Genomic DNA, 26789 nt, shown 5'->3' on the forward strand with positions numbered 1-26789 from the left:
AATGACTGTAAGGGAAATCCCTTTCAGAGTTTATAGTACTCAGTGTGCCATTATTTTTGAAACAGTAATGACCGAAGTTATTTCTTTACCAGTTAAGCATTCACTGTGTTATGTCAAAAACATACTCAGAATCTAGTGGAAGGCTAAACCTTTGGAAGTTTAAAAACTATTAATGTAATCCCCTCATGAATGTTTATGCAGTGTACAGCATCTGCCTTTCCTTTTTCAAGAATGTGCGTCACTCCGTTTCTCAGTCTGAGCATTGCATTTTATGGGGAAGGAGGAGGAGAGAGGGCAAAGCAATGGCATGTCCCTTTCTTAGTTACTTAGCTGGTTCTTAGCAGCTGCCGCTTGGATTTTTGCTTTTCACAGAGGAATTACTTTTCTACCCACTAATTACTTGACTGTAGATATTCCACTCATACTACACAGAAGCACACTGGGTTAAGAATCACTTTTCTAATTTAGCTATTTGTTCAAGGGCAATATGAGCCCTAAACTGTAGCCGGGCTTCCATGGAATAGTCTTTATAGTTCTTTATGTTGTCCAGGTGTTTTGTTGCATTAGCATAGTCTCCTTTCAGATAGTGTAGCATTCCCAGTTCATAGTAACTATACGGCACCAAGTAGTGGTCATACTTTAACATTTTCTCCTTCCTGATAACACGAATAAAGTAGTGCTCAGCCTTCAGATGTTTGCCCAGGTGCTTCAGGCACAGGCCTTTCAGCAAATTTAACAAGCTCATGTCATCTGTGCCATACTCCTCATTTGGATTTTCATTCAAAAGCTCTTTTCCTTTATCAATTATCAATAGCCAACTTGAAATAAGATCTATTTTCTTGCTCATGACTCGGAAGCCACTCCAGGCATAGATGAATTCCAGAAGGGGCTGTGCTGTAAACCAGCCCGTCGTAGTACCATAGCGCTGACTTTTCTCAGCAATAAACTTTTCTATGGGCACAGAAGAGCCTAAAAATTTGATTCTCAGGCTATCCACACGTAAGAAGTAAGAACTCAAGGTCTTGTTTTCTGAGTCCACAGAATCAGGAGGAAGCAATGCCAGTATTATAGCTTTGCTGTATGTGTAGATCGCCTTAGACCACCTGCTGTGTTGAAACAATAGATTGGCATAGTTGTATGCCTGCTTCCAATTCTGCAAAAATATATGGCACCACATGAGCTCCCAGTAACAGAGGTGATGGACCTGCTTCCACTCATTCTGAGTAATAATGCACTCTTGTAACTTTAACTTTGCACCTTCAAAATTCCCATTTAGCATGTTAAAACGTGCACGAAAAAATTTAAGTACAACACAGTTGGGGAATTTTTCAAGGTAGATCAGGAAGAGACTCTCCGTAGCAGCAGTAGAAGTCTTTTCAACACCAACAACTACACGCACGTAATTGTAATAAAAGAGAAGAGTGAACACACTTAAGATGTTATTTATATGGGGTTCAGATGCACTGTCGTGAAGCAAAGCCAGGCCCACGTCTCTATCTCCAGAATAGCCAACCATATTGAGAAGTTTAAGTGATTTTGGTGGTACAAGTGAAAACATCAGATTGAATACTCCAACTCCAAATTTTATCCCTCCATTCAGGTGTCTATGGGTTTTAGTTTGGCTCTCAGGCATAAGTTCTAAGACCTGTTGGCAATCTTTGTATATTTGATAGCTTGACCCAACATTGACACCGCTTTTAAGGAAATTCAGCAAACTGTCGTCCTGTATAAATGTTATAGCAGACTTCAAGACTAGACACTCGGCATAACAGACTTCTGCATGTAATTCCTCCTCTTTAATACACTTTATGCCCTGCCTACTCACTAGGCGAGATAAAGTCATTATCCTGGGTTTTTTTCGGAAATTGTTGCAAGTTTTCAAAGCTTCTTTTGCAGCATTCATTCCGATCTGGATATCCTGTGGCTCAAAAGTGAGGATGGCCTTGACAACCATAAACATACTGTATATTAGGGCGTGATATGAACTGTTTTTTGACCATGGGTGAATGAGATTGATGGCATCTGAGAATCTGTTATTTAGAAACAAATACAATCCAGTTGTGCATTCTTCCAAGGATGATAAAAGGCTCATTGTTGTTGCCACAGGAATAATTTCATGGGCATCCTCGAACTTGTCCTCTGCTTCACTGTCTCTTAGATTGAATGATCTAGTTACTCTCGACACTCTATCAGTCTCGCCTTCACTCAGACTAAGGGTATTTAACAGGTACTCGTCATTGTCCTCATGTCTTTGGAACCGTGACATGTTTGCTTCCTCGATTAGAGGTAGGAATATCTGAGGTGGAGCTGCAATGTGAGTAGCTGCTGTACTCCTGACCAGGGTCTCTTCTTCCACACAAAGCTCAGTCTGAAGTGTTGCTGTTAAAATGGAGGCAAATGCAAGACTAGCTGTGAGATGCAGCATTAGGGTATTCTCTATGATCTATGTCAGACAAGGAGAGGATCACTTTATGTACCCAGAAGATGAATTTCTGAAAAGTTCATCTAGAATGTGCTAAAGAAAACTAAGCACTAAAAAGTAAACCCTTTGCAATCAGTAGAGTTCTTCTGTACCCAGTTGGTCATTGAACAAATTGCATAAGCACACGATTCTGTGTGTTTTGTGGTAGCTGCACAAACTCTCACTAGGAGGCAAGAATCTGGTTAGAAAGGAGACCTATAAAGTTCTCTAGTTCAAACTAAGGAAGGTGTGTATTCAGTTCAAAGAACAAAGATTATGGGGATGAAAAATACCTCTAAACTATTCTGAGTACTATCCACACACTGTCACTGAAACTAGTTTTTCATTTGTTTGTTTGTTTGTATGTTGGGGGAGTGTTGAGACGAGGTCTTTCCACTTAGCCCTGTCTATCCTGAAACTCACTCATTAAGTCAGGCTGGCCTTAACGCACAGAGACGCACCTCCCTCTGCCTCTTAAAGGGATGGACTCCCATGTTCAGCAAAGAAATGCAACCTTTAATAAACAGGGCAAAAGAAAAAAGAGCAATGTTACATGTTTAAAAAGGTTGATGAGGGTCATCTCAGAGGTGGTTTTCTTAGGGAAATATTTGGTTTTACGATTTATATTTCAAGGAACTAGCAGCTATAATTAATAACCTCCAGGAAACCATGTTAATCACACACATCCCTGGAAGACTCTGTTGTGCATGGGAAAGCCAGGTGGTGCACTGAGAGAGACGTTAGTCTTGAGGTGGAATAGCAGTGAATAGTACTGAAAATGTATCGCAGGGGTAGAGTTCTCGCCTAATGTGCACAAGGCCCTGGGTTATATCCCCCAAATTGCAAAAGCAGCAGCAACAAACCAAACCAAACAAACCAAAAGCAAAAAAATGGAAGTAAGGATAAAACTAAGGATAGTGACTCTTTCAAGGTTATCCAGAGGCACGTAGGTGACAGCCAGATTCTGCCTAAAGACAAAGTTTGTCTTCCTCTGCCCTTTATGAAGCTATTTTCAAATGGAATATCATAGATTCTCATTCTCCACAACTGCTTTCTACTTTTAATTACTGAGGTAGAGTCTCTTGCTGGAACCAGAGTTCTCTGATACTGGGTAATATAGTTAGTCAGCTTGCTCCAGGGATCCCCTGTCTCTCTCTACACCCAACCCCTGGGATTACAGGTAGGCTGCTTTAGTGGGAGGTCTGGAATCACAACTCCAGTCCTTCATTCTGTGCAGCAGCACTTTAACCCACTGAGCCATCTCCCCAGCTCTTGGTTTGTTTTTGGGACAGGGTCTTACAACATAGCCCTAGATAACCTGAAATGTGCTGTGTAAATCAGGCTAGCCTACAACTTCCATGATCTTCCTTTCTCTGCCTCCCAGCTGCTGGAAGGTTTATAGGCATGCACTACCAGGCCTATAGAATTGGATTTATTTATGATGTTAGGGATAACACCTACAGCCTTATACATGAAAAAAAAAAGCTGTCTTGTGCTATATCACTAAACACTATACATGCTCAGATCTCTTATATAAAGTAGCATTCAACTATGCACATTCTTCTGAGGATTTTAAATCATTTCCAGGTTACTTGTGGTTTTTTTGTTTGTTTGTTTTTAGAAACTTTATTCATTCTATCTATCTATCTATCTATCTATCTATCTATCTATCTAAGACAGGGAGTCTCTGTATAGCTATGGCTATCCTGGAACTTGCTCTGTAGACCAGGCTCCCAAGTGCTGGGATTAAAAGTGTGTACCACCACCAGCCTTCTAGATTACTTATAACACAAAGACTGTGTAAATAGTTATATTGTATCGGATAGGGCAAGTCTGTATGTATTCAGTATAGACACAAATTTTCCGTTGTGTGTGTGTGTATTGTTTGTTTGATTGAGACATGGTTTCTCTGAGTAGCCCTGGTTGTCCTGAACTCACTCTGTAGACCAGGCTGGCCTCAAAATCACAGAGATCTGCCAGCCTCTGCTCCCCAAGTGCTGAGATTAAAGGCTTGCACCATCACCACCTGGCCCAAATATTTTTACTATCTCTGTCTCGTATTCTTCCATTTTGTTTTAAGACGGAGTCTCATGTAGCCCCATCATGAGCTATCTCAAACTATGTACTGATGTATGACCTTGAATTCTTGACCCTTCTGCCTCTATCTCCCAAATTCTGGGATTATAGGTGCAGGCTATGAGGCCAGGCCTGCTCTTCCTCTTTTTTTTTTTTAACTTTTGAGACAGGGTCTTACTATTACTGTGTAATCCAGGCTGGCCTTGAACTCAGAACTCTGCTTGCCTCTGACTCCTGAGTACTAGGATTTTCCTTAGAAAATTATGTTTGTCATCATCATCATCATTATTTTAGTAAAATACATTTAAAATTTAAAAATACATTCATTTACTTGGTACACGCATGTGCACACGCACACAGACACACACACACACACACACACACACACACACACACACACACACTACTCATGTGGAAGTCAGAAGAAAACTTGCATAAGTAGATTTCCTCTTACCAAGTGGGTCTTTGGGATCAAACTCAGATCTTCAGGGTTGGCAGCATTCCTTTATCTGCTGAGCCATCTTGCCAGCCTTTTAAACATCTTTTAAAGACAGAATCTCCTTACATAGCTCTGACTGCTCTATAATTTCCTGCCTATAACAGGCTAGTCTCAGATTAGCAGTAATCCTTCTACATTTACCTCCCATGTGCTAGGATTATAAGCACATGCTGCCACACTTGTCTGTTTATTAACTTATGGCAGAATCAAACCATTACTAGGTTCTAGATCAAAGAAAGTCAATGGTCTTAAACCAGTGTTTCTCTTAGTATGGTCAACCAGTTACAAACAAAGTTTCCACAGGTAAGTCCTATGGCTAAGGAGCAGTATCTCTCTCTCGTGGAGAAACCTTGAAACTTTCATTGTTCACATTATCTTAAACAATTTTGTAAACATTAAGCTATTATGTAAAATAATTTTAAGGAGTTTCACTTGAAAAGGCTCCAAGAATTGTCCTGTTTTAAACTACATACACTTCACCCTTGGACTATCCGTAGCTTCACGGTTCTCTCCTTCCGAACTGGTGCAGAATAAACTGTTGGATCCCAAGCCTAAAATAATCTATCTCTGTAGTTAGACCCTCAGTCTGATCCAGTCCAGCTCACCAGTGTTTTTTGGAGAAGGAAGAACATGAATCATTTGTTAAGGGCATCGAGGTTACTTACTTTTATATTTTTTAATATAACAAGGTGTTCCTCAGAAAACCTTGCATTCCCTGTGTTTAAACTCCTAAGCATCCTGTGCACTCGTTTTCTTCTTCCTGGTTTTACTATCACATTCTTATTCCCCCACCCTACCCTAGTCTTCCATGTGGCTGGGGCTGTCCTAAAACCCAGGATTCTCCTGACTCAGCTGGCTACATGCTGGAATTACAAGCACGAGCTTCCACGCCCTGTGTGTTGGAAGGTGGCCAGAGCACTCAGAGCTCTTTCGTATTGCTCTCTCTCTCTCTCTTCATAGTTTAGTATTGTTTGCAGTGTATGTAGCATGCAGCTAATGAGTTCATTTGTTATAATATGACAGAACTATACACTCCATACACCTTTCCTATCTAGAATTTCTAAAAGCATTCTGGAAGCACAGATGATCGTGGTTTATAGAAAAATAATAAAAGGATGTAGCTGAACATGGGTATTTAGAGCAACCTGCAGTGAATATGTCCATGTGTAAGTAGATCACACATACACACACATTAAAAGACACCGTTAGAGCTTTTCTCCTGAGGGGTTGTAGAACTCACTATGTAGACCAGGCTGGCCTCCAACTCATAGAGATCTGCCTGTCTCAACCTCCCAAATGTTGGGATTAAAAGCATGTGTCACCACCACCCAGTTATTATTTCTTTGTGTTTAAGAGAGAGACAGGGTTGGAGAGACAGCTCATCAGTTAAAAGCACTGACTGCTCTTCCAGAGGACATGAGTTCAATTCCCAGCAACCACATGGTGGCTCACAACCATCTGTAATGGGATCTGATGCCCTCTTCTGATGTGTCTGAAGACAGCTACAGTGTACTCATACAAATAAAAAAATAAATCTTTAAGAGAGAGAGGAGGGGGGGTATGAAACATTTAAATTGCTTGTTTTATTTTAGTGTTTTCCTCATCTAACATAATGGTGATAATAATTTAAAAATGAAACTAAAACAGCGAAGAAAGCAAGATTTAAAAGTGAGCTTTCCCCTGCCTCCTGCATACATGCCTTAGGCACTAGGTGAAATCACCAACATATATATATATGTCAACTTTTTCCTTAGAACACTGGAAGATGAATGTAGGAAGAGCTTACAGCAAGATCCTGCTTCAATAAACAAACAACACCAACAAAAACAACTGCTCAACTCTTTTCTGGAAATGTTACATTTAATAAACAAAGATAAATTTTAAAATTGATGTAAAAAGATTATGAATACTCTACCTTCCTTTTTTTTTTCTAAATTCAGAGATAGGGTCTTCCTATGCAGATCAGATTGGGCTATGATATTATGTAACCCAGGTTGGCCTCTAATGATTTTCCTGTCTTAGCCACAACCTCCAACTTTAATGTGTTAACAACCAAGATTTAACAAGTGCAGCATATTAATAATATATATATAATATAATTCATAATTAATAACTCAATAGCTTATATTAGCAAATGTTAGAATAGGTAAAGCCGGGCGGTGGTGGCACACGCCTTTGATCCCAGCATTTGGGAGGCAGAGGCAGGCGGATTTCTGAGTTCAAGGCCAGCCTGGTCTACAGAGTGAGTTCCAGGACAGCCAGGGCTACACAGAGAAACCCTTTCTAGAACTCCCACCCCCCCAAAAAAAGAATATTTGGTAACCTAAGTAGATTCATTTAAACTGAATCTGGAGGCCGGGTATGGTGGCATACATATTTAAACCCAGCACTCAGGAGGCAGAGGCAGGTGGCTCTCTCTGAGTTCCAGGCTAGCCTGGTCTACAGATGGAATTCTGATCTTACAAAGATAGCTAGGGCTACTCAGAGAGACCCCTATCTTGAAAAACAAACAAACAAAAACCCAAACAAACAAAAAAGTGAAATTAGACTTTATAGAATTGCTAGTCCTTCAGAGAGAGTAAACATTTTTATAATTATTGCTCAATGCTTTTCAGAAGAGAAGCAGATAAAAACATAACCAGGGATTGGGAATGTAGCTCAGATTAGAAGAATATTTCCCTAGCATGATTAAAAGCTCTGGGTTTGTTGGGCAGTGGTGGCACACGCCTTTAATCCCAGCACTTGGGAGGCAGAGGCAGGCGGATTTCTAAGTTCGAGAGTTCAAGGCTAACCTAGTCTACAGAGTGAGTTCCAGGACAGCCAGGGCTACACAGAGAAACCCTGTCTCGAAAAACCAAACCAAAAAAAAAAAAAATCCTCTGGGTTCTACACTTAGTAAATCTGAGGGAGGCCAGCCTGGACTGCAGGAGACACTGTGGCAAGCAAACACAATGGTAAGACTGAGGCAGAACAACAGACTGGTAGAGTTTCTATTTTCTTGCCAGAGATTTTGTTGCGACACTCTATAACTTTAAATATTTGAAAATCAACATGCATATAAATTGGTAGCACTTAAGAGTCTCATGCTTTATTGACCAAATAGGACTCCTTTCTCTCCACTCCACATCTGAATCTACAGACACCAAATGAAAATGAAAAAGATGAAATACACATACCTAAGAATTTCTTCTTTTATGTGTAAAATTTTCAACCCTTGAGTATTCCAAATGGTTATGATGTAATGTCTGTTTTTTTGGTTTGTTTGTTTTTTGGTGGTTGATAAAAAGAACTTAACTCTTTTTTTAGAGCTAAATTCTGGCAAATACATTGGGTAAAGTCAAAGGCAGATTTTAAGCAACTCTAACATAGAGATAAGAGTTTCACTTGATATGCATTGAGTGGCTGAGTTGTAAGGTTTTAAGTAAAAATTCAAACACAACTTTTAAAAATCCAAAGCACTAGAAGGGAAAAATAAATTTGTGCTTCAGATGCAAGAATTGTCTTGACTCAGTATGCTTGCAAACTTTTACAGTTTTGCTACAATTTTAACATTGCCAGAACCCCTTCTCCCCAACTCTATCCCTTTGTTTCAGCAAACTCCCAAGGATTCAGATCAAACTTGGTGACAAATTAGTGACTGACAGTACAAATAGGAGAGGTATTATCCAGAATCCCTGGGAGAAGTTATCCCTTTTGAGGCCTGTGATGCAATGACCATTAGACATAAGGGGTATTTTCACTCTGTTCATAGTCTTATTACCTCTGTTGAGCCTTAAAGATCACTGAACAGCAGACTAGGCCAGGTACCCCAAAGGTGGCGACAGCGACATCAGCGGTTAAATTTTACACTTTCACAGGACGGTCTAATGTACCTGTACTTAGGTTACTGTCGCTGTCAGTTTCTAGATTAAAATGAAGAAGTAAAAGGGTTGGGTGAGGTTAGGAGGATCCTTAGGGTTCAGGAAAGGGGAAGGGGAGGGGAGGGAGCAGGAGACCGCCCGGAAGGCCACAGGTTTATGGGCAAGGTCCTGGCGTTCCCATGGAAACGTATCCCTCCGCCCGTGGCCAAAGTCGGTCTCTTAGTTTCCTCCGCTCCGCCTCTAGGCTGTTTCCGCCCAGCTCCTTTGTGCCGCGCAGAACGTTGACACAACGCATGCGCAAAAAAAAAATCCCCGCCCGCCGCGTATATAAACGCGAATCCGGCCCCTTCCTCGTAGTGCCGCCGGGATTGCTGGCAGAGGAGGTTGTGTAGCCGCTTCCGTGCTACTCGCGCTGTGAGCATTACAAGCTAGAGCCGAGTACGCGGGCCGGCCATCATGTCACGTTACGGGCGGTATGGAGGAGGTAAGCGGCCTAGGCCCAGGGGAGGACGCTGCTGTTCGCCGACTGAGCGGAGCGAGGCCGCAGGGTCGGCGCGGCGGTTAGAGACGGTTATTCCGCGTGCGTAATGGCGGCTTAGGCGCACGCCGTACGAAGCCCGAGGCCGCGGGGGCGGGGAGTAGGAGGGAGAGCAGGAGTGGAGGGCATGTGTGCCGCTTAGGGCCTGGGCGCTGTGGCATTTTGGTCTCCTGGGCAGGCCGAAGCCTGGCGGGGTCGCCGCGATGGCGTTGCCATTCTCCTCGCTGCCGCCCGCCTCCACTCCCCCCCCCCCCCGCCCTCGGCGGCCGCGGCTGCCATTTTGAGCACATTGACGACCGTGGTGGCGCATTTCCTCAGCGCTTTCCCGCCACTGGAGCGGAGAGATCTGGGCGTTAAGATTCGGGTTGGGTTGGAGACGGAACGAAACTGGCTGCTGCGAGCTGCGCGTTGTCCAACAATTGGTCGAAATGAGTAGTAGCGTGAGGGAACCGTTGCAAGCAGCGACTGTTTTTTCCCTTTTTTTTTCCTTTTTTCTTTTTCCCCTTTTCCCCTTTCAAGCGTGGCTTCTAGCTCTGGGGCGGGGACTTGGGTGAGCCTGCGCCTGCTGTGGAAGACAGGAACTGATTCGGCCCTGCTCTTCGCTGCGGGCTTGTAGCCCGCGCGCTGGCGTGCCCCAGGCTACGGAGACTGGGGGGCGGGGCCGGGCCGGGGCCCACCTCCACCCCACACCCCTTTAATCTATCAGGCTCCCTTGTGGGGTATTCCAGGATTTCTGTCCTATAAGGACCCCAGGACTTGCTTACGAGTCCGGCTTTCACTATTGCACGCTGTAAAATTTAGTACTTGGTGAAGACCTCCAAATAAAAGGAGCCAGACATGGTGGCGCACACCTTTAGTCCTGGCTGCCTCGGGAAGGCTGAGGCATGGGAGTCATTTGAGCGATGTATGGATAAAAAGTACGTTGTACTGCTCTTAAGGGAGTGGTTTGTTTTATTTTTTTATTTTATTTCATTTTTAAAGATGTGTTTATTTTATTGTGAGTACACTGTAGCTGTCTTCGGACACACCAGAAGAGGGCATCCATCTCTTTATGGATGGTTGTGAGCCACCATGTGGTTGCTGGGATTTGAACTCAGGACCTCTGGAAGAGCAGTCTGTGCTCTTAACCGCTGAGCCATCTCTCCAGCCCCGAGTGGTTTGTTTTAAAGGAATGAATTAAACTTAAGATACATACTGAATAACATTTGTTCTGTTTGCATTTTTAAACAGAAACCAAGGTATATGTTGGTAACCTGGGAACTGGTGCTGGCAAAGGAGAGTTAGAAAGGGCATTCAGTTACTATGGGCCCTTAAGAACTGTATGGATTGCCAGAAATCCTCCAGGATTTGCCTTTGTGGAATTTGAAGACCCTAGAGATGCAGAGGATGCCGTTCGAGGATTGGATGGAAAGTAAGTGGATTGTTTTTCAAATTTCTTGAAAATATTCCCGAGGGCTAGATAGTAATCTTGGTGCTAATCATAGACTCTCAGGGGTGGACCTTATTTTTTGATAGTGTCTCCAGCCTATGCTGGCTAGGAACTCATGATATAGCTCAGGTGCTAGTTGAAGCTGTCCCGTCAGCCTCTCAAATGCCTGTCCTTGATGGCTTTGAGATTTAGGACTAATGGTGGAATTGGCAGAGTTTTGTAAAAAAGACAAAGCATGTAGAGAGAATGAGTAGTTGATAGAGTTAAAATTTAGAAGTCACATGTGTATTCTAACATTAACGTCTTCTTATGTTTTGTAGAGTGATTTGTGGTTCTCGAGTGAGGGTTGAACTATCAACAGGCATGCCTCGGAGATCTCGTTTTGATAGGCCACCTGCCCGTCGTCCCTTTGATCCTAATGATAGATGCTATGAGTGTGGTGAAAAGGGACATTATGCTTATGACTGTCATCGCTATAGCCGACGAAGAAGAAGCAGGTATTTAATTAATGAAAGAATGGTTGGTATTCTAGTTAATCAAAGTAATTCTTTTATTAGCAAGGCAGAAACTAGTGTTTTTCTATAAACTTGAATGTTAATTGTACAGGTGTATTTTACAATTTTTGTTTAATTAAAAATGTTACTATATTAATAATCAACCTGGTCAAAACCTTTCAGGTTTCTTCGTTTGAGTCAGTCGCCTTGATTCAGAATGTCACGAGCCTTATGATATCATGCTGAGGCGCCTTGCAAATCCGACAATTAAGATCCTCCTAGACCTTGAGGTGATCAGCATAAGAGGCCAGATCCCCTCGAGTCATCTACACCTAGCTTCACCTTATTCTTTAAAGGGCAGAAAATTTGAGTCGGTGATCGCCGTAACAGTAAATTTGGCTTACAATTGGGGCCCCCCTCCGCTTTAGAAAGAGGAACACCAGATTGACCACATTCCCAACTAGAAAAATCTTCTTGCGTCAATCAAGCCTCACCTGGCTCTTTTGGCTGTCAGTTTGATCGTCGTTAGATTGAAGAAAACATCTAGATGCAGCGATCGGCTATAGATACTTCTAGATCATCTAGATCTACTAGACCTACTACTAGACCATGGGCCAAAGAGGGTCGACCTGCAAACTTGCAAGGTTTATTTTAAATACACATTATGGTGTTTTTATATTTTGTAATTCTAAGTTGTAATTCAGCTTTTAACAAATCTTTTTTTAGGTTAGTAAAAAAAAAAAAACTTGATAGGCCCAGAGTTTTTCCAAATGAAATACTAAATTTTAAATAGTTTTGAGATTTGATTTCAGCAGAGGTACACAAACACTAAAACTGAGTTATCGTCTAATATTTTGTATTTTTCTAACTTGAAAAATAGGTCACGATCTAGATCACATTCCCGATCCAGGGGAAGGCGATATTCTCGATCACGCAGCAGGAGCCGTGGAAGGAGGTGAGAAATTTATAAAATTAAAATTTTTCTTTTTTTTGGTTTTTCCCAGACAGGGTTTCTCTGTAGCCCTGGCTGTCCTGGAACTCACTCTGTAGACCAGGCTGGCCTCGAACTCAGAAATCCGCCTGCCTTTGCCTCCCAAGTGCAGGGATTAAAGGTGTGTGCCACCACTGCCCCACTTGTAAAATTCAAATTTTAACAAGTGGGGGGAAAAAAGACAGATGGGCTTAAGAACTTCTTTTAATTTTTTAGGTCAAGATCAGCATCTCCTCGACGATCAAGGTCTGTGTCTCTTCGTAGATCAAGATCAGCTTCACTCAGAAGATCTAGGTCTGGTTCTATAATAGGATCGAGGTATTTCCAGTATGTAGCACATTTTTCCTGCTTACTAGTAGATGGATTGTCGTGTCTTTAGTTATCAAGACAGGGTTTCTCTGAGTAGCCCTGGCTGTAGACCAAGCTGGCCTCGAACTCAGATCCACTTGCGTCTGCCTCCTAAGCATTGGGATTGAAGGCAAGCGCACCATCACTGGATCCCGACTAGATTGTCAAGTCTTAATGACACAGTGAAGTATCTTAATTCAAATGGGGTGCTTCCAGATATGTATGCACACCCGTACTCCTAGCACAGACTGAGATTGAAACCAGGAGGATAACTTGGACCTAGTGTGTTAGAGGACAAAAGAGGAGCATAGTGAGGTACATGTCCCACATCAGAACAGTTTTTTTAAAACTAAGTTATTTTAGTGAATAATCTGAGCAGACATGATGCTCAGTGAAGAAAATGGTGACAGAGCTTGTCACCAAGCCTGATAACCTGCTTGAACTTGGAACCATTGTAAAAGGAAGAGAGACCCAGTTCCCATAAATTGCTGACTTCTGGAGATTTGTGACGTTTACCTACTCTACATATACTCTGAATAAGTGAATGTAAATTTTAAAACATTTTTAGAATGAGTAAATTTGAGACTAGGAGGGAGATAGGATCTGCCTGCCTCTTAACCTGAGATTAAAGGTATATGCCATCACAATAGCTGAATGAGCTTTTTTCTTTTTAGTTGTTTAATGAGGCAACAGTTTTTCTGTGTACCCCTAGCTGTTCTTGCTCTAAACTAGGCTGGCCTTAATTCACCTGCCTCCACCCCAAAATCCTGGGATTAAAGGTGTGGTGTATACCGTCTTCGCCTGGCCTGAATAGGAGTTAACCTTATATTTGGATTCAGTGTACTTAAGTCAACTTTACTCCCACTGTAAGAAGTCCTTAAAAGATATATGGCCAGCCTAACTTGGTTTGACAAATTAAAGACCTTCCTTCAACTATGATAACAAGAATAAAGTCAATTCAGCAATTGGATGGAACCACTTGATAATTGTGGTTATTAGTGTTTGAAAATAACTGTTGAGCCTCCATAGGAGTAGACCAAATTGTGTATAATGGAAGTAGGCATTTGAAATAGTGGTTCTCTCTGTATTTGGCATCTCCCCATTGGATTATTTGTGCTACATTGGATCAATGTAAGGCAAGACTTGTGCAGCAGGAGTTTCTACTCTTCTATCCTATCTCTCTCTGGGAAGGTGCTCAGTTATAAAGGCATTCTTGTGTAATTGTCTCCTCTTTCCTTTTTAAGATCCCGCTCAAGGTCGAGATCAAGGTCCAGGTCTATTTCACGACCAAGAAGCAGGTAGGGTCAGACTATCTGATTTAGTGCTCTTAAGATTATATAGCACCAATATCCAAAGAGTTCAAAGTGTTAAATTACTGAGAAATGGGTGTTAGCCCAAAGTTTTGAGTGTTAAAGTAGCAATACCTTGTTAACCCAATTGAGAACTTCATTTATACATAGCCTATTTATACATGGCCTATTGCTTGGCTGAATTTATGGAGAAATTAATGTTATGTGACAGTTTACTTTGGAGGTAAGAGGCCCTAAATAAAAGTTGTAGGTGCATAGAGAAATGTGCTTTATAGAATAATGTAAAAGATGAACTATAATTATATAGCAGTTCACTCTTTCATGGAAATATAAGCCCTTTAAAATTGGCTTTTTAAAGGAAATGAGACTGGCACTGAAATTTTAGCTGTAATATGACATTTTAATTGTAAAGTAATTGGGGGTTGGTTTTGTAGTAGGATTAAAAAGAAAAGATGGCTTTTTCTTACTAGAATTTCTCATGTTTCAACAGCCGATCAAAATCCAGATCTCCATCTCCTAAAAGAAGGTAAGCTAAATGTTTTGTTGCCAAATCTTGTCAAAATGTGGCCTCTTGGAGAACTTCAACTGCCTACTCTAGTCTTTGAACTCTTTGAAAAATTGGTGCTGTATAGATTGGGTATATTTTTAAATGATTTTTAATTTTGTATCAAAATTTTAATTAGAAATAACCATAAGTGTTAGGAAAATGTAAAGTGTTTTAGTCTTGAGTGTCTGTAGCAATGTCATGCTTAAGGAACATTTCTCCTCTCCCCTCCCTCTCTCCCTCCCTCCCTCCCTCCCTCCCTCCCTCCCTGTCTCTCTCTCTCTCTCCTGTATAAAAAATAAGTGAACAGGAAATGTGGATAAAATTTAAAAATAGTTGAAAATTGAAACATTGCAACTATATTATTCCTGTCTAATGCCTCTTAATGAGTCGCCAACTTTAATTGTCCTTTTTAATATAACCTTAGTTTTTACCAGAATAGTTTTTAAAAGCCTAATTCTGGGGCTGGAGAGATGGCCCAATGGTTTATTAAGAGCACATACTATTTTTTACAGAACAAGTAGAACCTTACACCTATGTCAGGTGGAGGTCTGATATCTTTGGCCTCTCCAGGCACTTGCATTCATGTGCACATAGCCCACACACATAAGAATCTTTAAGAAAAAATACCAAGCAAGGTCAAACAGGGAGATATATATATATATTTGTGTATTAGGTTTTTGGCAGAAGGAATTTGATCCCTTTGAAGGTATTGAAATATTGAAGATGAAGCTTCATTACACTAATTGGTTCCAAACTTAATGTTTTTCTTTTTAGTCGTTCCCCGTCAGGAAGTCCACACAGAAGTGCAAGTCCAGAAAGAATGGACTGAAGTTCTCAAGTTCACCCATTAGGGAAAAGTTATTTTGTTTACATTATTATAAGGGATTTGTTATGTCTGTAAAGTGTAACCTAGGAAGGATCATCAACCATCTAATCAAAATGAATCTGGGTTATATTACTCTGTAAAATTCACAGCAGTAAATATTGTTTTTGTTGAATGTATTAACATCTTATGGTCTGAAAATGTGGGTTTTTATTTGACACGTTTAAATAAAATGTTTCTAACTAGATGTTTTGATTTGTGTTCAATATTAATACTTTTCAATTGGGTAAACATCAGACAAGGTAATAATCAAGAAAATTGTTATCGATCATATTTATATGGGCCTGTGTTCAAGGTTTAATGGTGTTGGTTAAACATCATTAACTGTTCTATACATACCACTGGCCAGGATCTGAAAGGACTTTGAAATTTTCATTTTACTCTTGTACCTTTGGGTAAGATGATCTTTGAGTCCTTTTTATAGCATGAGTGCATCATGGCAGATCTCTAAATTAACTGAGAATTGGTGTTAACAATCTCAAATTGTTAAACTTAGAGGGACCACTGATTAGCCTACAAATGGGTGCACAACAGGAAATAAGCAGAGTTACTGAAACAAATGTCAAGAAGTAGAAACTGAGTTCTAAAGGCTGAGATTTTAGTAGTGGCATAGTTTTTTAGACTACTAAGTTGGGATGATTCTGCTCAATGTACTTTTTTTTTTCCTTTCAAACAGCCAATTTAATACCAAAAAAAGTGCATGTTTGAGGAATTGTCTGAATTTGGAACAAAACCTTGTAAACCAGCTTTGCAAAATTATCCAGCCCCAATACTCCACTACTCTGTTCTTTTGAATGGATTGCCTTATCCTGTGCAAAAACCTGTTAATATATGAGCTAGATTTTGCAGTTACTGACATTGTTCTATTTTGCCAAGCTGGTATAAAGAGATGTCAAGCAAAAATGTTAATAAGACAGTAGTTTTGTAAACCTTACATATTAACATTTCATGTAGCTAAGGTTTGTTATGTTTTTGTTTTGGGTTTTTCCTCCTTTGGTAGTGTCTGATAGACCTTAGAATGGTGTAGCCAGTAGGTTTTTATTCAGACTTTAAATATATTATGCATAATAGGGCAGTAATGGTCTTTTTTGAGTTTTTTTTTTTTTTGACAAGCTTTTTACTACTATATTTCTTAGCCTTGGTGTAAAAACAATAGCACAGGAGTCTGTCCTTGTCTGTTTTAGGCTTTTTCAACAAAGTTGTCTGATAGTACTGCAACTTGAATGAATACTGGTCTGCCCCAATTTATTTGGCTGAGTGGTCACTAGTATGTTGAAAGTCATTTGGATTCTGTTTTTAGAATTTGACTGGTTGAATAAGTGGTTGGTATGAAGTTATGTGTAATCCGGCAGACTTATCTGTTGCACTTGACTAGCTTTAATTGTTATGTATTCGATACAAATTAAGTTTGTTCAACAATAAATCTGCAAAGATTGAACAAATAATCCTGATATTCAGTCTTTGGAAGTATGATATCTGAGCCAAAAATCAACTCGTGCAGCTTTTTAAGATTAACTAGTAGCATTCTAGACATATCACTTAAAGGGATGAGATGGAGTAAAACATCTCAGTAAACAGTTTATTTACAAGAGCTAGGGCTGTGTAGTATAGGTCAGTCAGTATCCACCTGTTTGTACCCATCAATTCCAGTCGGTTTAGTACACCTTTTAAATAGTTGTGACAACCACTACTAGAGAGACAGGAAAAGTGCTGGTATTTTGCTAAGATTTTTTTTCTTAACGCTAAAACAGCCCAGGCCCTGTTTTGAATGTATGTCTGTATTATAATTTTAGCCTTTGAGGAATGGAGCCATGAAGATTAGGAACCTGAGGTCATTCTTGGCTACATAAGTTTGAGACCATGCATATGAGACATGCATTGGCATTCTGGAGGCTGAGGCAGGAGGATCTTGAGATGGAGTCTAACCTGGGCTACAGCCTGAGACTCTTTATTCCACCCACACCCACCTCCAGCCCCGCCAGAGTTTATGTATGCCTGGGACTCTAGAACAGGTTGACCTTGAGCTCAGATTGGCTTGCCTCCCTAGTGCTGGGATTAAAGGCCACCACCCCCTGGCTCAGTCTGAGACTGGGACTCTTAAAACAACAAACCCTACCTTTTTATCCTTGGGTGGTATAGAATGAGGGAAACATAAAGCTCCCATCAGGCTTTGAACAACTATTGATTAGCTTTCTTTTTTAAGGTATATGCATTACATAAGTAGTGCAGGTGCTCAGAGAACATTGGATTCCCTGGAACATGTTACAGGTGATTGTGAGCCACCTAATAGTAGGAACCCAACCTGGGTCCTCTCAGTTGTCTTTCCAGCCCCTTTGAGATTATGCAAGTTGATAAGGCCCAGAAAGTATCAAATTGGCAGTTGGCATAAAGGAAAATGATATGGGATAAGTAGAGTTTATATTTACTAGGAAAAGGAAGCAAAAGTTAAATACTAGACTTGCTGTGGAGTATTTGAAGAGTGAAGATGGATAAACCCAAAGATGGCTAATAAGTAGGATAGTATTTTAGTATAAAATAGTATTTAGTATAAAAGTACAGAGCTTTTTTAAAGGTAGGATATCACTTTGGGCTGCTCTGAAATTTGTAGTTATTTTGAGACAGTGAATTAAAATATATCCCTGGTGGGCCTTGAATTAGTGGCAGTCCTGCTTCACAATGTTGGATTATGTAGGCCTATAACCATTCCTGGCTTAGGTCTGGGAGAGAGGGATTGAGATCTCACTGTGTTGCAGGCTGACTTAGAACTCAGATCCACCTGCCTGTGCCTTATGGGTATTAGGATTAAAGGTGTATGCTACCACATGATTTAGAGCCTCATTGTGTAACCCAGGCTGACTTGGAACTCTTGCTAATTAGTAGTTTCTTACATGAGTACTGCATGATCAAATCCTCTCGCTGCTTTTCCAATTTTACTTTTTTTTAAACAGTTGCCCTGCCTGTTTTCAAAACTTAAGTTGTAACAGGCTGACCTTGAACATCCTGAGTGTTGGAATTACAAGCACCTGCCACCATTCCTGCCTGACTTCTGAGTTTTAAGGGTTTTTGTTTTGTTGTTTTTTATTTTTTTCTTCTAAGACATGCATTCTCCATGTAGCACTGACTGTCCTAGAATTTACTCTGTAGACCAGAATACAGATCCATCTGCCTCTGCCTCCTGAGTGCTGCTGGTATTAACGGTGTGCACCACCAGGCCTGGCTAGAGCTTTTAATTTTAAAATGAAGAAAGGAAGGTTAAACACTTGGAGAAAGTTACTGCTTTGACTGGAATAGACTTGAATTAGGCATAAACTCAGCAAAATAGGTTTTTATACTTGGTCAATTTACTGTAGTGAAAGTATTGAAGGAGATGGGTCTCAGCAACAAAATTGATATCTCCATCTTCCTGGGTTTAGAAATTAGTGCTTTATTCTGATTTATTCATCTGGTAGAAGATAAGGAACATTCTTGTGGTTTTGAACCTTTTAAGTTGCAGGCTGGGCTCAAGTGATCTGCTGCTGCCACCTTCTCGTGCAGATGCACCAAATCTCAGCTCTATTATTTTCTTCTTGTAACCTAGCATTAAGCATTTTCACCTTTAACCTCCCTGTTGCGTGTGTGTGTGTGTGTGTGTGTGTGTGTGTGTGTGTGTCTGTCTGTCTGTCTGTCTGTCTGTCTGTCTTGATAACTCATTTATTTAGTGCTGAATAATAATATATATTCTAGTTCATTTGCCTGCTGGAGGATGTTTTAGTTACTTCCTAGTTAAGGTACTTAAGAATAAAGCTACTCTACCATTAAAGTGGTTTGGTGTAGACGTTTAACCCCTTTGGATAAAAACAAGGAGCATGATTGTTTACCTTTGAATGTGATAAATTGATCTTCAACACTAATATGGCTGATCTCATCTGGCTAAATATGGGTATCCTTTTTCCCCCTCATCACACAGTGTTACGTCTCTTTCAAAGCTGTGTGCTCTATCAAAAAGGATGACTTGTCCAGTAGAGGACAGTTTTTCAGTCAAGGGAATACAAGTAGCCATGCTCCCCTACTAGATCCTCTAGAGCTCTCAATGTTTGTAAGAAACTGCCATGAACCTTCTCAGTTCCTAGCAGCAAACTACCATAGGTGCTGTTGCTCCGAATCCTTTTGAGTGTCAGTATTCTGGATTTTGGCCAGTAAGTGTATAGTGGTCTTTAGTGTTTAATGGTGTTAGAGCTCTTTCTGTGACCAGCATGGGCTGTGGAGCATCTGTGTTCAACATTTCCTTTGGTGAAAGATCTATTAAGTGGCTTAGGCCTTTTATTTATCTATTTATTTTTAATATATATGAGTGTTTTGTTTGTACGTGTATATGTGTACCGCGTGTGCCTAGTGCCCAAAGAGAGGTCAAAAGAGGGTATTGGGGAACTGTAGTTATGGATGGTTGTAGTTAACATTGTGGAGGCTGGGAACTGAAATGGAAATGAAGGCAACTACTCTTCACTGCTAAGCCGTCCCTCCAGCACTTTGTTTTTGAGACAAGGGTCTCACAGCATAGCCCTCACTGGCCTGAAATTTGATATGTAGACCAGGGTGGCCTTGAACTTGCATTGATCCACCTACCTTTGTTGGGATGAAAGGTGTGCACTACCCAGCCTAGCTGTGGCCTATTGTTTTTTGGGTTTTTTTTTTTTTTTTTTTTTTGAGAGTTTCTCTATTTAGCCCTGGCTGTTTTGAAACTGTAGATCCTAGCTGGCCTCAGGTTCAGAGATCTGTCTCCCTCAGCTACTGTGCTGGGATTAAAGGCCTTCAGCACCATACTTGGAGGGTTTTTGAGGAGAGAAGTTCTAGAAATCTAGTAGTTATAGAAGACTATAGAAATATAGTTCCCTACTGATGGACTTGAGTAATTTCTAATTATTACATTTAAGTGAATATAGTTACTCATCTTAGCTTGGGTAAGCATATGTATCCAGAATATTTCCTAAGTTTCAAAGAATATGTGTACATTTTTATTTTTGGTGAGTGTTAATTTCCCCTGGTGGCAATGTGTAGGCATTCCTGAGTTTCCATATTTGTCTATTTGGTGGGCTTTCAAACTTAGGATTTTTACAAATCTTGTGTTGAGAACTGATATCACATTTCTTCTGAATCACAACATTTTAGTTATACAAAAATAATAGGCTTAGAACATCTCCATACAATTAACATACTTGGGTCAGATTTCTCCCCATAACTTTTTATACTCCTTCCTTTTAAACTTACGGTAAATACACTAACCCTTTCTGGAAAATTTTCTATGTGTTCAAAGTGCTTTAATTTCCTTAGTTTGAATACACCTGAGTTTTACCAGTGGGATTCTAATTTACATAACAGTATTACCTGTTCATTGGTCTGCATATAAGTCACAAGACACATTGTGATACCAGGTACTATTCTGCCTATATTTTATTTCATTGCCTAAACACTGATTTAACACTTAGGTACCTGAGTGAAAATGTTAATGGGTGAATACATAAGTTTAATTACTTGAATTCTAATTTTATAAGCTAAGCATATGAAATTGAAAGTTAATCAGTATATCAACTAAAAGCTTATATTTTGTTTTAGGTGCTTCCTATGAAAGTGACTGTTTCCTTGGGCTCTATTTTGTAGCTCTAAGCACAGGATTCTTCTCATCTGGGGGCCTGGAGAGATGGCTATATTATTAGTTACGGTTCTCTAGAGTCACAGAACTTATGGAATGTCTCTATATATATTAAGGGAATTTACTATGATGACTTAACAATCTGTAGTCCAACTAACCCAACAGTGGTCAGCTGTGAATTGGAAGTCCAAAAATCTAGTAGTTGCTCAGTCCCATGAGGCTAGTTGTTTAAGCTGGAATCCTAAACAAGTAGGTTCCTGCCGGGCAGTGGTGGCGCACGCTTTTAATCCCAGCACTTGGGAGGCAGAGGCAGGTGGATTTCTGAGTTCGAGGCCAGCCTGGTCTACAGAGCGAGTTCCAGGACAGCCAGGGCTACACAGAGAAACCCTGTCTCGAAAAACAAACAAAAAAAGTAGGTTCCAACAGATGTGCTGGCAAGTAAGTACAAGCAGTTGAGTGAGTTTTCCTTCTTTCAATGTCCCTATGTAGGCTTCCAGCAGAAGGTGTGACCCAGATTAAAGGGGTGTACCACCATGCCTGGATCTGGGATTTGCTTTGTCCTAGACTGATCTTGAACCCAGAGATCTCAGTCTCCTGGGATTAAAGTCATGTACTACCTTTCTGGGCCTAAGCTTTTCATGGCCAGCATTCCTCAAGATCACCATGTCAAGGTCCAGGTTAGATATCTGTGTCCTCCAGCCTCAAAATCTTGATCATTGGTGTGCCCTCCATTTCTAGATTGTAGTCAAGTTGACAACAAGGAATAGCCATCACAATGCCTCAGTGGTTGAGGTCCCTGGTTGCTCTTTCAGAGAGCCCAGATTCAACTGTTAGCACCTGTATTTTGGCTCTAAACTATCTGTAACTCTAGGGGATCTCATGGTCTCTGGACATTGTATGCACAAAGTACACATATATACATGCAGACAAAAACACACACAAAGGATTCTCATCTGTGCTAACACTGAATTCTGGTTTTGAAAGTACTGCTCAGAAAAGGTCTGCGAAGCTGCTGTGCAGATGTATGTATAGAAGGTCTACAAAGTGAGAGCCTGGCCTAAGAGCTCTCACTTCAGGAATGTCAGCTGCCTCCTATAGTATACTGGAGGCTCATTGGTTGTGCTTCACAATTACAAAGGTTTGAAAGTGTCTGGATTGGGTCCTATTCAAGGAAATCTATCCTGGACAACAATAAGGTTTCAAGACATTAAAGACAAATTCTGCATATCCCAGCACCTAGGAGGCAGAGTCAGGCAGATCTCTTGAGTTCAAAACCAGTTGGATCTACATAGTGAATCCCACCAGCCAGGGCTACATGGTGAGACTGTTTCAGTCAATCTTCAGGAATAAAACTATACAGCTGAGGAAAGGTAAATGGGCAGTTACCTCATCCTGTGTAGAAAGAACTATCAACACTGCTTCTTTTCCAACTAAGATAATGTCTAATGTTTAGATCACTGTCATCTGAAATACAGTTTTCTTCTGTATCCTGGCACAAATCTAAAACCTTTTCAAACTCCTTGAATTCTCCAAAATGATGTTTGTTTGCTTTTAATGCTGACAGACTGACCTGACTGGGGACCCCTAGATAAGCATCAGATTAGATGCTGGTCACCAGAAAGGGGACTAAATAGCTACAAGGTTGGGACTTTCTTGCCACTCTCCACAGTCCTGGAAGGGAAGAGGAACAGAAGATTGTGTTGATCACCAGTGGCCAATGATTTTAATCATGGCTTATGTTAATGAGCCCTCCCACTAGATAATAAAAGAAGGCCAGCAAGATGGCTCCTTGGGTAGAGACGCTTGCACAGAGGATTGACAAGCCAAGTTTGATCCCAGGACCCCATAGGTGACAGACATAGTATATCTGAGGGAATTTCTAGGATGGGTTTGAGGTGAGAAGATTCACACAGAATGAACAACCATTCTTTGGGTTGGGAGCCTAGGCTGAATACAAAGGAAAAGTTAACCAGTATTTATCTCTGTTTCCTGTCTGTGGGCAGGTGACCAGTCACCATGGCCTTCCCCAGGACATGAACTCTCAAACTAAACCAAGGTTAGTCCTTCCTCCTTTATGTTGCTTTGTCAGGTATTTTGTTACATCGTGGAAGAGAGAAACTAATACAATTACAGCGTGGAAGAAAGGAACTAGTACAATTGGTGTCAGTAAAACCAAGGTTTTTCCCAGCTGGTGAGAAGGCTCAGCAGGTAAAGGCACGTGCTGCCACACTAGGTGACCGGAGTTCAATCCCTAAGGATCCAAGTGGAAAGAGAGAACCAGTCCCTTCCGTGTGTCTCCTGTTCTCCACAAGTGCTCCATGGTGTTTGAACCCACACGCGGAGTAAAGAGTGAAAAAAAGGTCTTTCCCTTGGACAACTTGGGTTACAACCAGCTACAACTTACCTTTAAGCCAATTTTGGTCTGCTTCTCTTCTGTAGAAGGTTTAATGCTTTGAAGTGTTGAGCAATGAAAAGTCCCAAAATTTGATCATATAAATTAAGTTAAATTCACAGTATAAGATCTTTAAAGCTTTACTGAAATATACCCATGATCTATCTCATTTGTAACTTTTTATAAACATTACAATCACATGAAAGCATTTCATGTCTTCCCATGACTTTGTGTTGAAGTTGCAGAGATGGATCATTAAAAAGCCTAAAATGCTTACTCATTTTGAGTTAACAAAGTATTTGTCAACCCCTGGTTTAGACATTTGTCTAAAACTTTACAGATTTTGAAACAAATTCCTGGGAAGATGTTGAGTGCTAAGATTATTGATGGATTTGCCAAGGCCAGTTTACCAGATGCACTACTGGCTGCTTTTATGTTAACTCAATATAAGCTATGATCATAACTGAGGAGGGCGCCTCAGTTGAGAAATGCCTCTTTAAGATCTGGCTGCAGGCAAGCCTATAGGGCATTTCTTAATGAGAGACTGAAGTGGAAGGTGCTTACCCTATTCTAGGTGTGGGTGGTGCCATCCCTGGGTTGGTGGTCCTTGGTTCTATAAGAAAGCACCTGAGTAAACCATGGAGAGCAAGCCAGCAAGCAGCACCCCTCCATGGCCTCTGCATCAGGTCCTGCCTCCAGGTTTCTGCCCTGCTTGAGTTCCGACCCTGACTTCAAAGATGAACAGTGGTGAATTGTAAGCCAAATAGACCTTTTCCTCTCCAAGTTGCGTTTGGTCACTTTTCTTTCTTTTTTTTTTTAATCACAGCAATAGTAACCATGACTAAGACACCAAGGTAATGCTTCTGGTCTGGAAAACTAGTCTCTGAGACTTATTAATAAAGGCAGAGCTTGTGGATTAGAGAGAGAATAAACACATCTGTGTACTTGGCACATGAAATATTGATGACCATAGTGAGACACTAAGAAAGCTGCTAGGGCAATTGATCTCATCACTATTTGTAATAGGATCGTTTAGGGACCTTAAAAAACATTCTACACAAATGGATTAGTCATGTTAGTAGTGTAAAAGCATCTTGGTGATCCTAACACACCTTGATTGAAAACCACTGCTTTGGGCCTCTATTCCCTAACTGGAACCTGGTTGCACAGAATGAAGCTCTCATGTGGCTATGGGGCAGGTTTTAGATGTCCTCTGGGTTACTCTAGCCAAATGCATGTTTTACAAAGCAGCAGAAACTGTGTTTTAATCGATACTTGTACCAGTAGAGGTCACTGTGCTAAAAGATATAAACCGGAGGAAAAAAATGAAAAATCTCTTCAGGAACTTTGAAGCAGTATTTCACAGGAGAACTGTTAAGTTAGACCCAATAAGTACTAAGAGAACATATGCCTCTAGCCATAATTATTGCTTTTAAGCATCTGAAGGCTTTGTTGTTGGGTACATACATAGATTTATAATTGGTTGTGTGTGTGTGTGTGTGTGTGTGTGTGTGTGTGTGTGTGTGTGTAAACACATGGGACAGAGGACAGTTTCATGAGGAGGTCCTCTTCTACAATCTTGTCTGAGGCAGTCTTTGCTGCTGCATACCCTAAGCTAGCTGACCCACAAGTTTCTGGGGGTTCTGTACTGGGGTTCCAGGAGCATTCTACTGCACCTGGCTTTCTGGGAATTCTGGAGATTCAAACTCAGTCCTCACACTTAATAGGCCAGTGCCTTACCCACTGAACTATCTCCGTGGCCTGGTCCTTTTATTATTATGAACCACCTCTGTCTCTAGTAATAATTCCCTTCTTAACCTGCCTTCTTTATCTTTAAGATAGGGTTTCTCTGTGTAGCCCCGGCTGTCCTGCAACTTACCCTGTAGACCAGTCTGGCCTCAAACTCATGGATCTACCTGCCTCTGCCTCCTGAGTGCTGGGAGTAAAGGTATGTGTCACCATTACCTGCCTGGATCCACTTGGCTTTTATTTAAGACATGCTAGCCTGGAATTCTCTGTGTATTCCAGGCTAGACTCAAAATGATCTTCTGGCCTCTGAAAACCTGAGTGATGATATTACAGGTATGCTGTAGCATAGCCAGTATTTTTATTTCACTATTTGGTTAGCTATTTAAATAGCATTAGGATCCAGGATTCACCTTACAAACCACACAAACACCGATCTCAGTCAGACAGGAATAGTTTATTGAGCATACACCCCAGGACTGCTTGACCAGGGCCATAGTCTGGATTTGGGAATGGAGCCATGACATTGAGTTTAGATCCTACAGGGTTGTTAGTTTTGTTTTTTTGTTTTGTTTTGTTTTTTTGGTTTGGTTTGGTTTGGTTTTTTGAGACAGGGTTTCTCTTTATAGCCCTGGCTGTCGTGGAACTCACTCTGTAGACCAGGCTGCCCTCGAACTCAGAAATCCGCCTGCCTCTGCCTCCCAAGTGCTGGGATTAAAGGCGTGCGCCACCACTCCTACAGGGTTTTTGAGCCCAAGATCTACAAACATCTCTGCTAAGTTATTTCACCAATCATGATTTAGGGATAGGTTTTCTTAGGAACACGTCTTTGTTGTATGCTTATCCTGCTCCCATTGTTGGAGTATTCCAGGGGACTTGCCTTGTCTTACATTTGTGTCTTAACTTGCCAACCAGGATGTCAGTTACCCATGTATATGTCTCTTTTTGCCAAATAAGATGTAAGTTCCCAGGGAGGCCTTGGGAACTTAAAACTTTACAAGACCACTACTCAAAATGGAAATCTTATTCCAAATACTTTTTTATATTTGGTGCAGGTGTCTCTCTTATGTTGGGGTCCAAGCTTACTGTGGGTAACTATATGAAACAGTTCAACTGACTTCTATCATAATTGGTTTCCAAGGCCACAGAACATAACAAAATATGTAGTCAATCTTGGCATTAGAAAGTTTCCTAGTGCCGGGTGGTGGTGGCACACACCTTTAATCCCAGCACTTGGGAGGCAGAGGCAAGCGGATTTCTGAGTTCGAGGCCAGCCTGGTCTACAGAGTGAGTTCCAGGACAGCCAGAGCTATACAGAGAAACCCTGTCTCGAAAAACAAACGAACAAAAGTTTCCTAGTAACAGCAGAAACATATGAGAAAGTTTCCTTTCTTGGCAGGCTAGCCAGGTAACTGTTACCTAGGCCTAACATTTTACCTAGATCCTAACAGATAGCTGCTTGAACTCTTAGGAGTATTGTTTTCCTATCTATTTACTTTCAATTTATTTTTGTTTGAGGATCGAAAGATAAACTCCATAAACAACATCTGTTGGATCTTATCATATTTATTTATCTATTCATCTATCTA

The 26789-nt window shown here is 40.9% G+C and overlaps 2 protein-coding genes across 9 annotated transcripts; one reads left to right on the plus strand and one right to left on the minus strand.

The window, feature by feature from the left end:
* Nucleotides 1–256: 256 nt before the first annotated feature.
* Nucleotides 257–8964, minus strand: LOC114619204 (tetratricopeptide repeat protein 39B-like). Its single transcript, XM_028765064.1, has 2 exons — nt 8797–8964; nt 257–2379 (listed from the first exon to the last, which is right to left on the minus strand). The coding sequence occupies exon 2, from the start codon at nt 2264–2266 to the stop codon at nt 452–454; it is 1815 nt and encodes a 604-aa protein (XP_028620897.1). The 5' UTR covers nt 2267–2379; nt 8797–8964; the 3' UTR covers nt 257–451.
* Nucleotides 8965–9110: 146 nt separating this feature from the next.
* Srsf7 (serine and arginine rich splicing factor 7) lies at nt 9111–16881 on the plus strand. Of its 8 annotated transcripts, none has more exons than XM_028765140.1 (8): nt 9111–9380; nt 10665–10845; nt 11184–11360; nt 12238–12312; nt 12565–12675; nt 13941–13994; nt 14497–14532; nt 15328–16881. In XM_028765140.1, exons 1-8 carry the CDS (start codon nt 9353–9355, stop codon nt 15380–15382), a joined length of 717 nt encoding a protein of 238 aa, XP_028620973.1. In that variant the 5' UTR covers nt 9111–9352; the 3' UTR covers nt 15383–16881. The 8 variants fall into 8 exon arrangements, with proteins under 8 accessions (XP_028620973.1, XP_028620976.1, XP_028620974.1 ...); XM_028765141.1 differs by having other exon boundaries at nt 9266–9380; nt 12565–12666; XM_028765142.1 differs by having other exon boundaries at nt 9266–9380; nt 12565–12642.
* The last annotated feature ends 9908 nt before the right edge of the window (nt 16882–26789 follow it).

This window comes from Grammomys surdaster, unplaced genomic scaffold (genome assembly GCF_004785775.1).
Source record: "Grammomys surdaster isolate TR1022 unplaced genomic scaffold, NIH_TR_1.0 149, whole genome shotgun sequence".
Lineage (NCBI taxonomy): Eukaryota > Metazoa > Chordata > Mammalia > Rodentia > Muridae > Grammomys > Grammomys surdaster.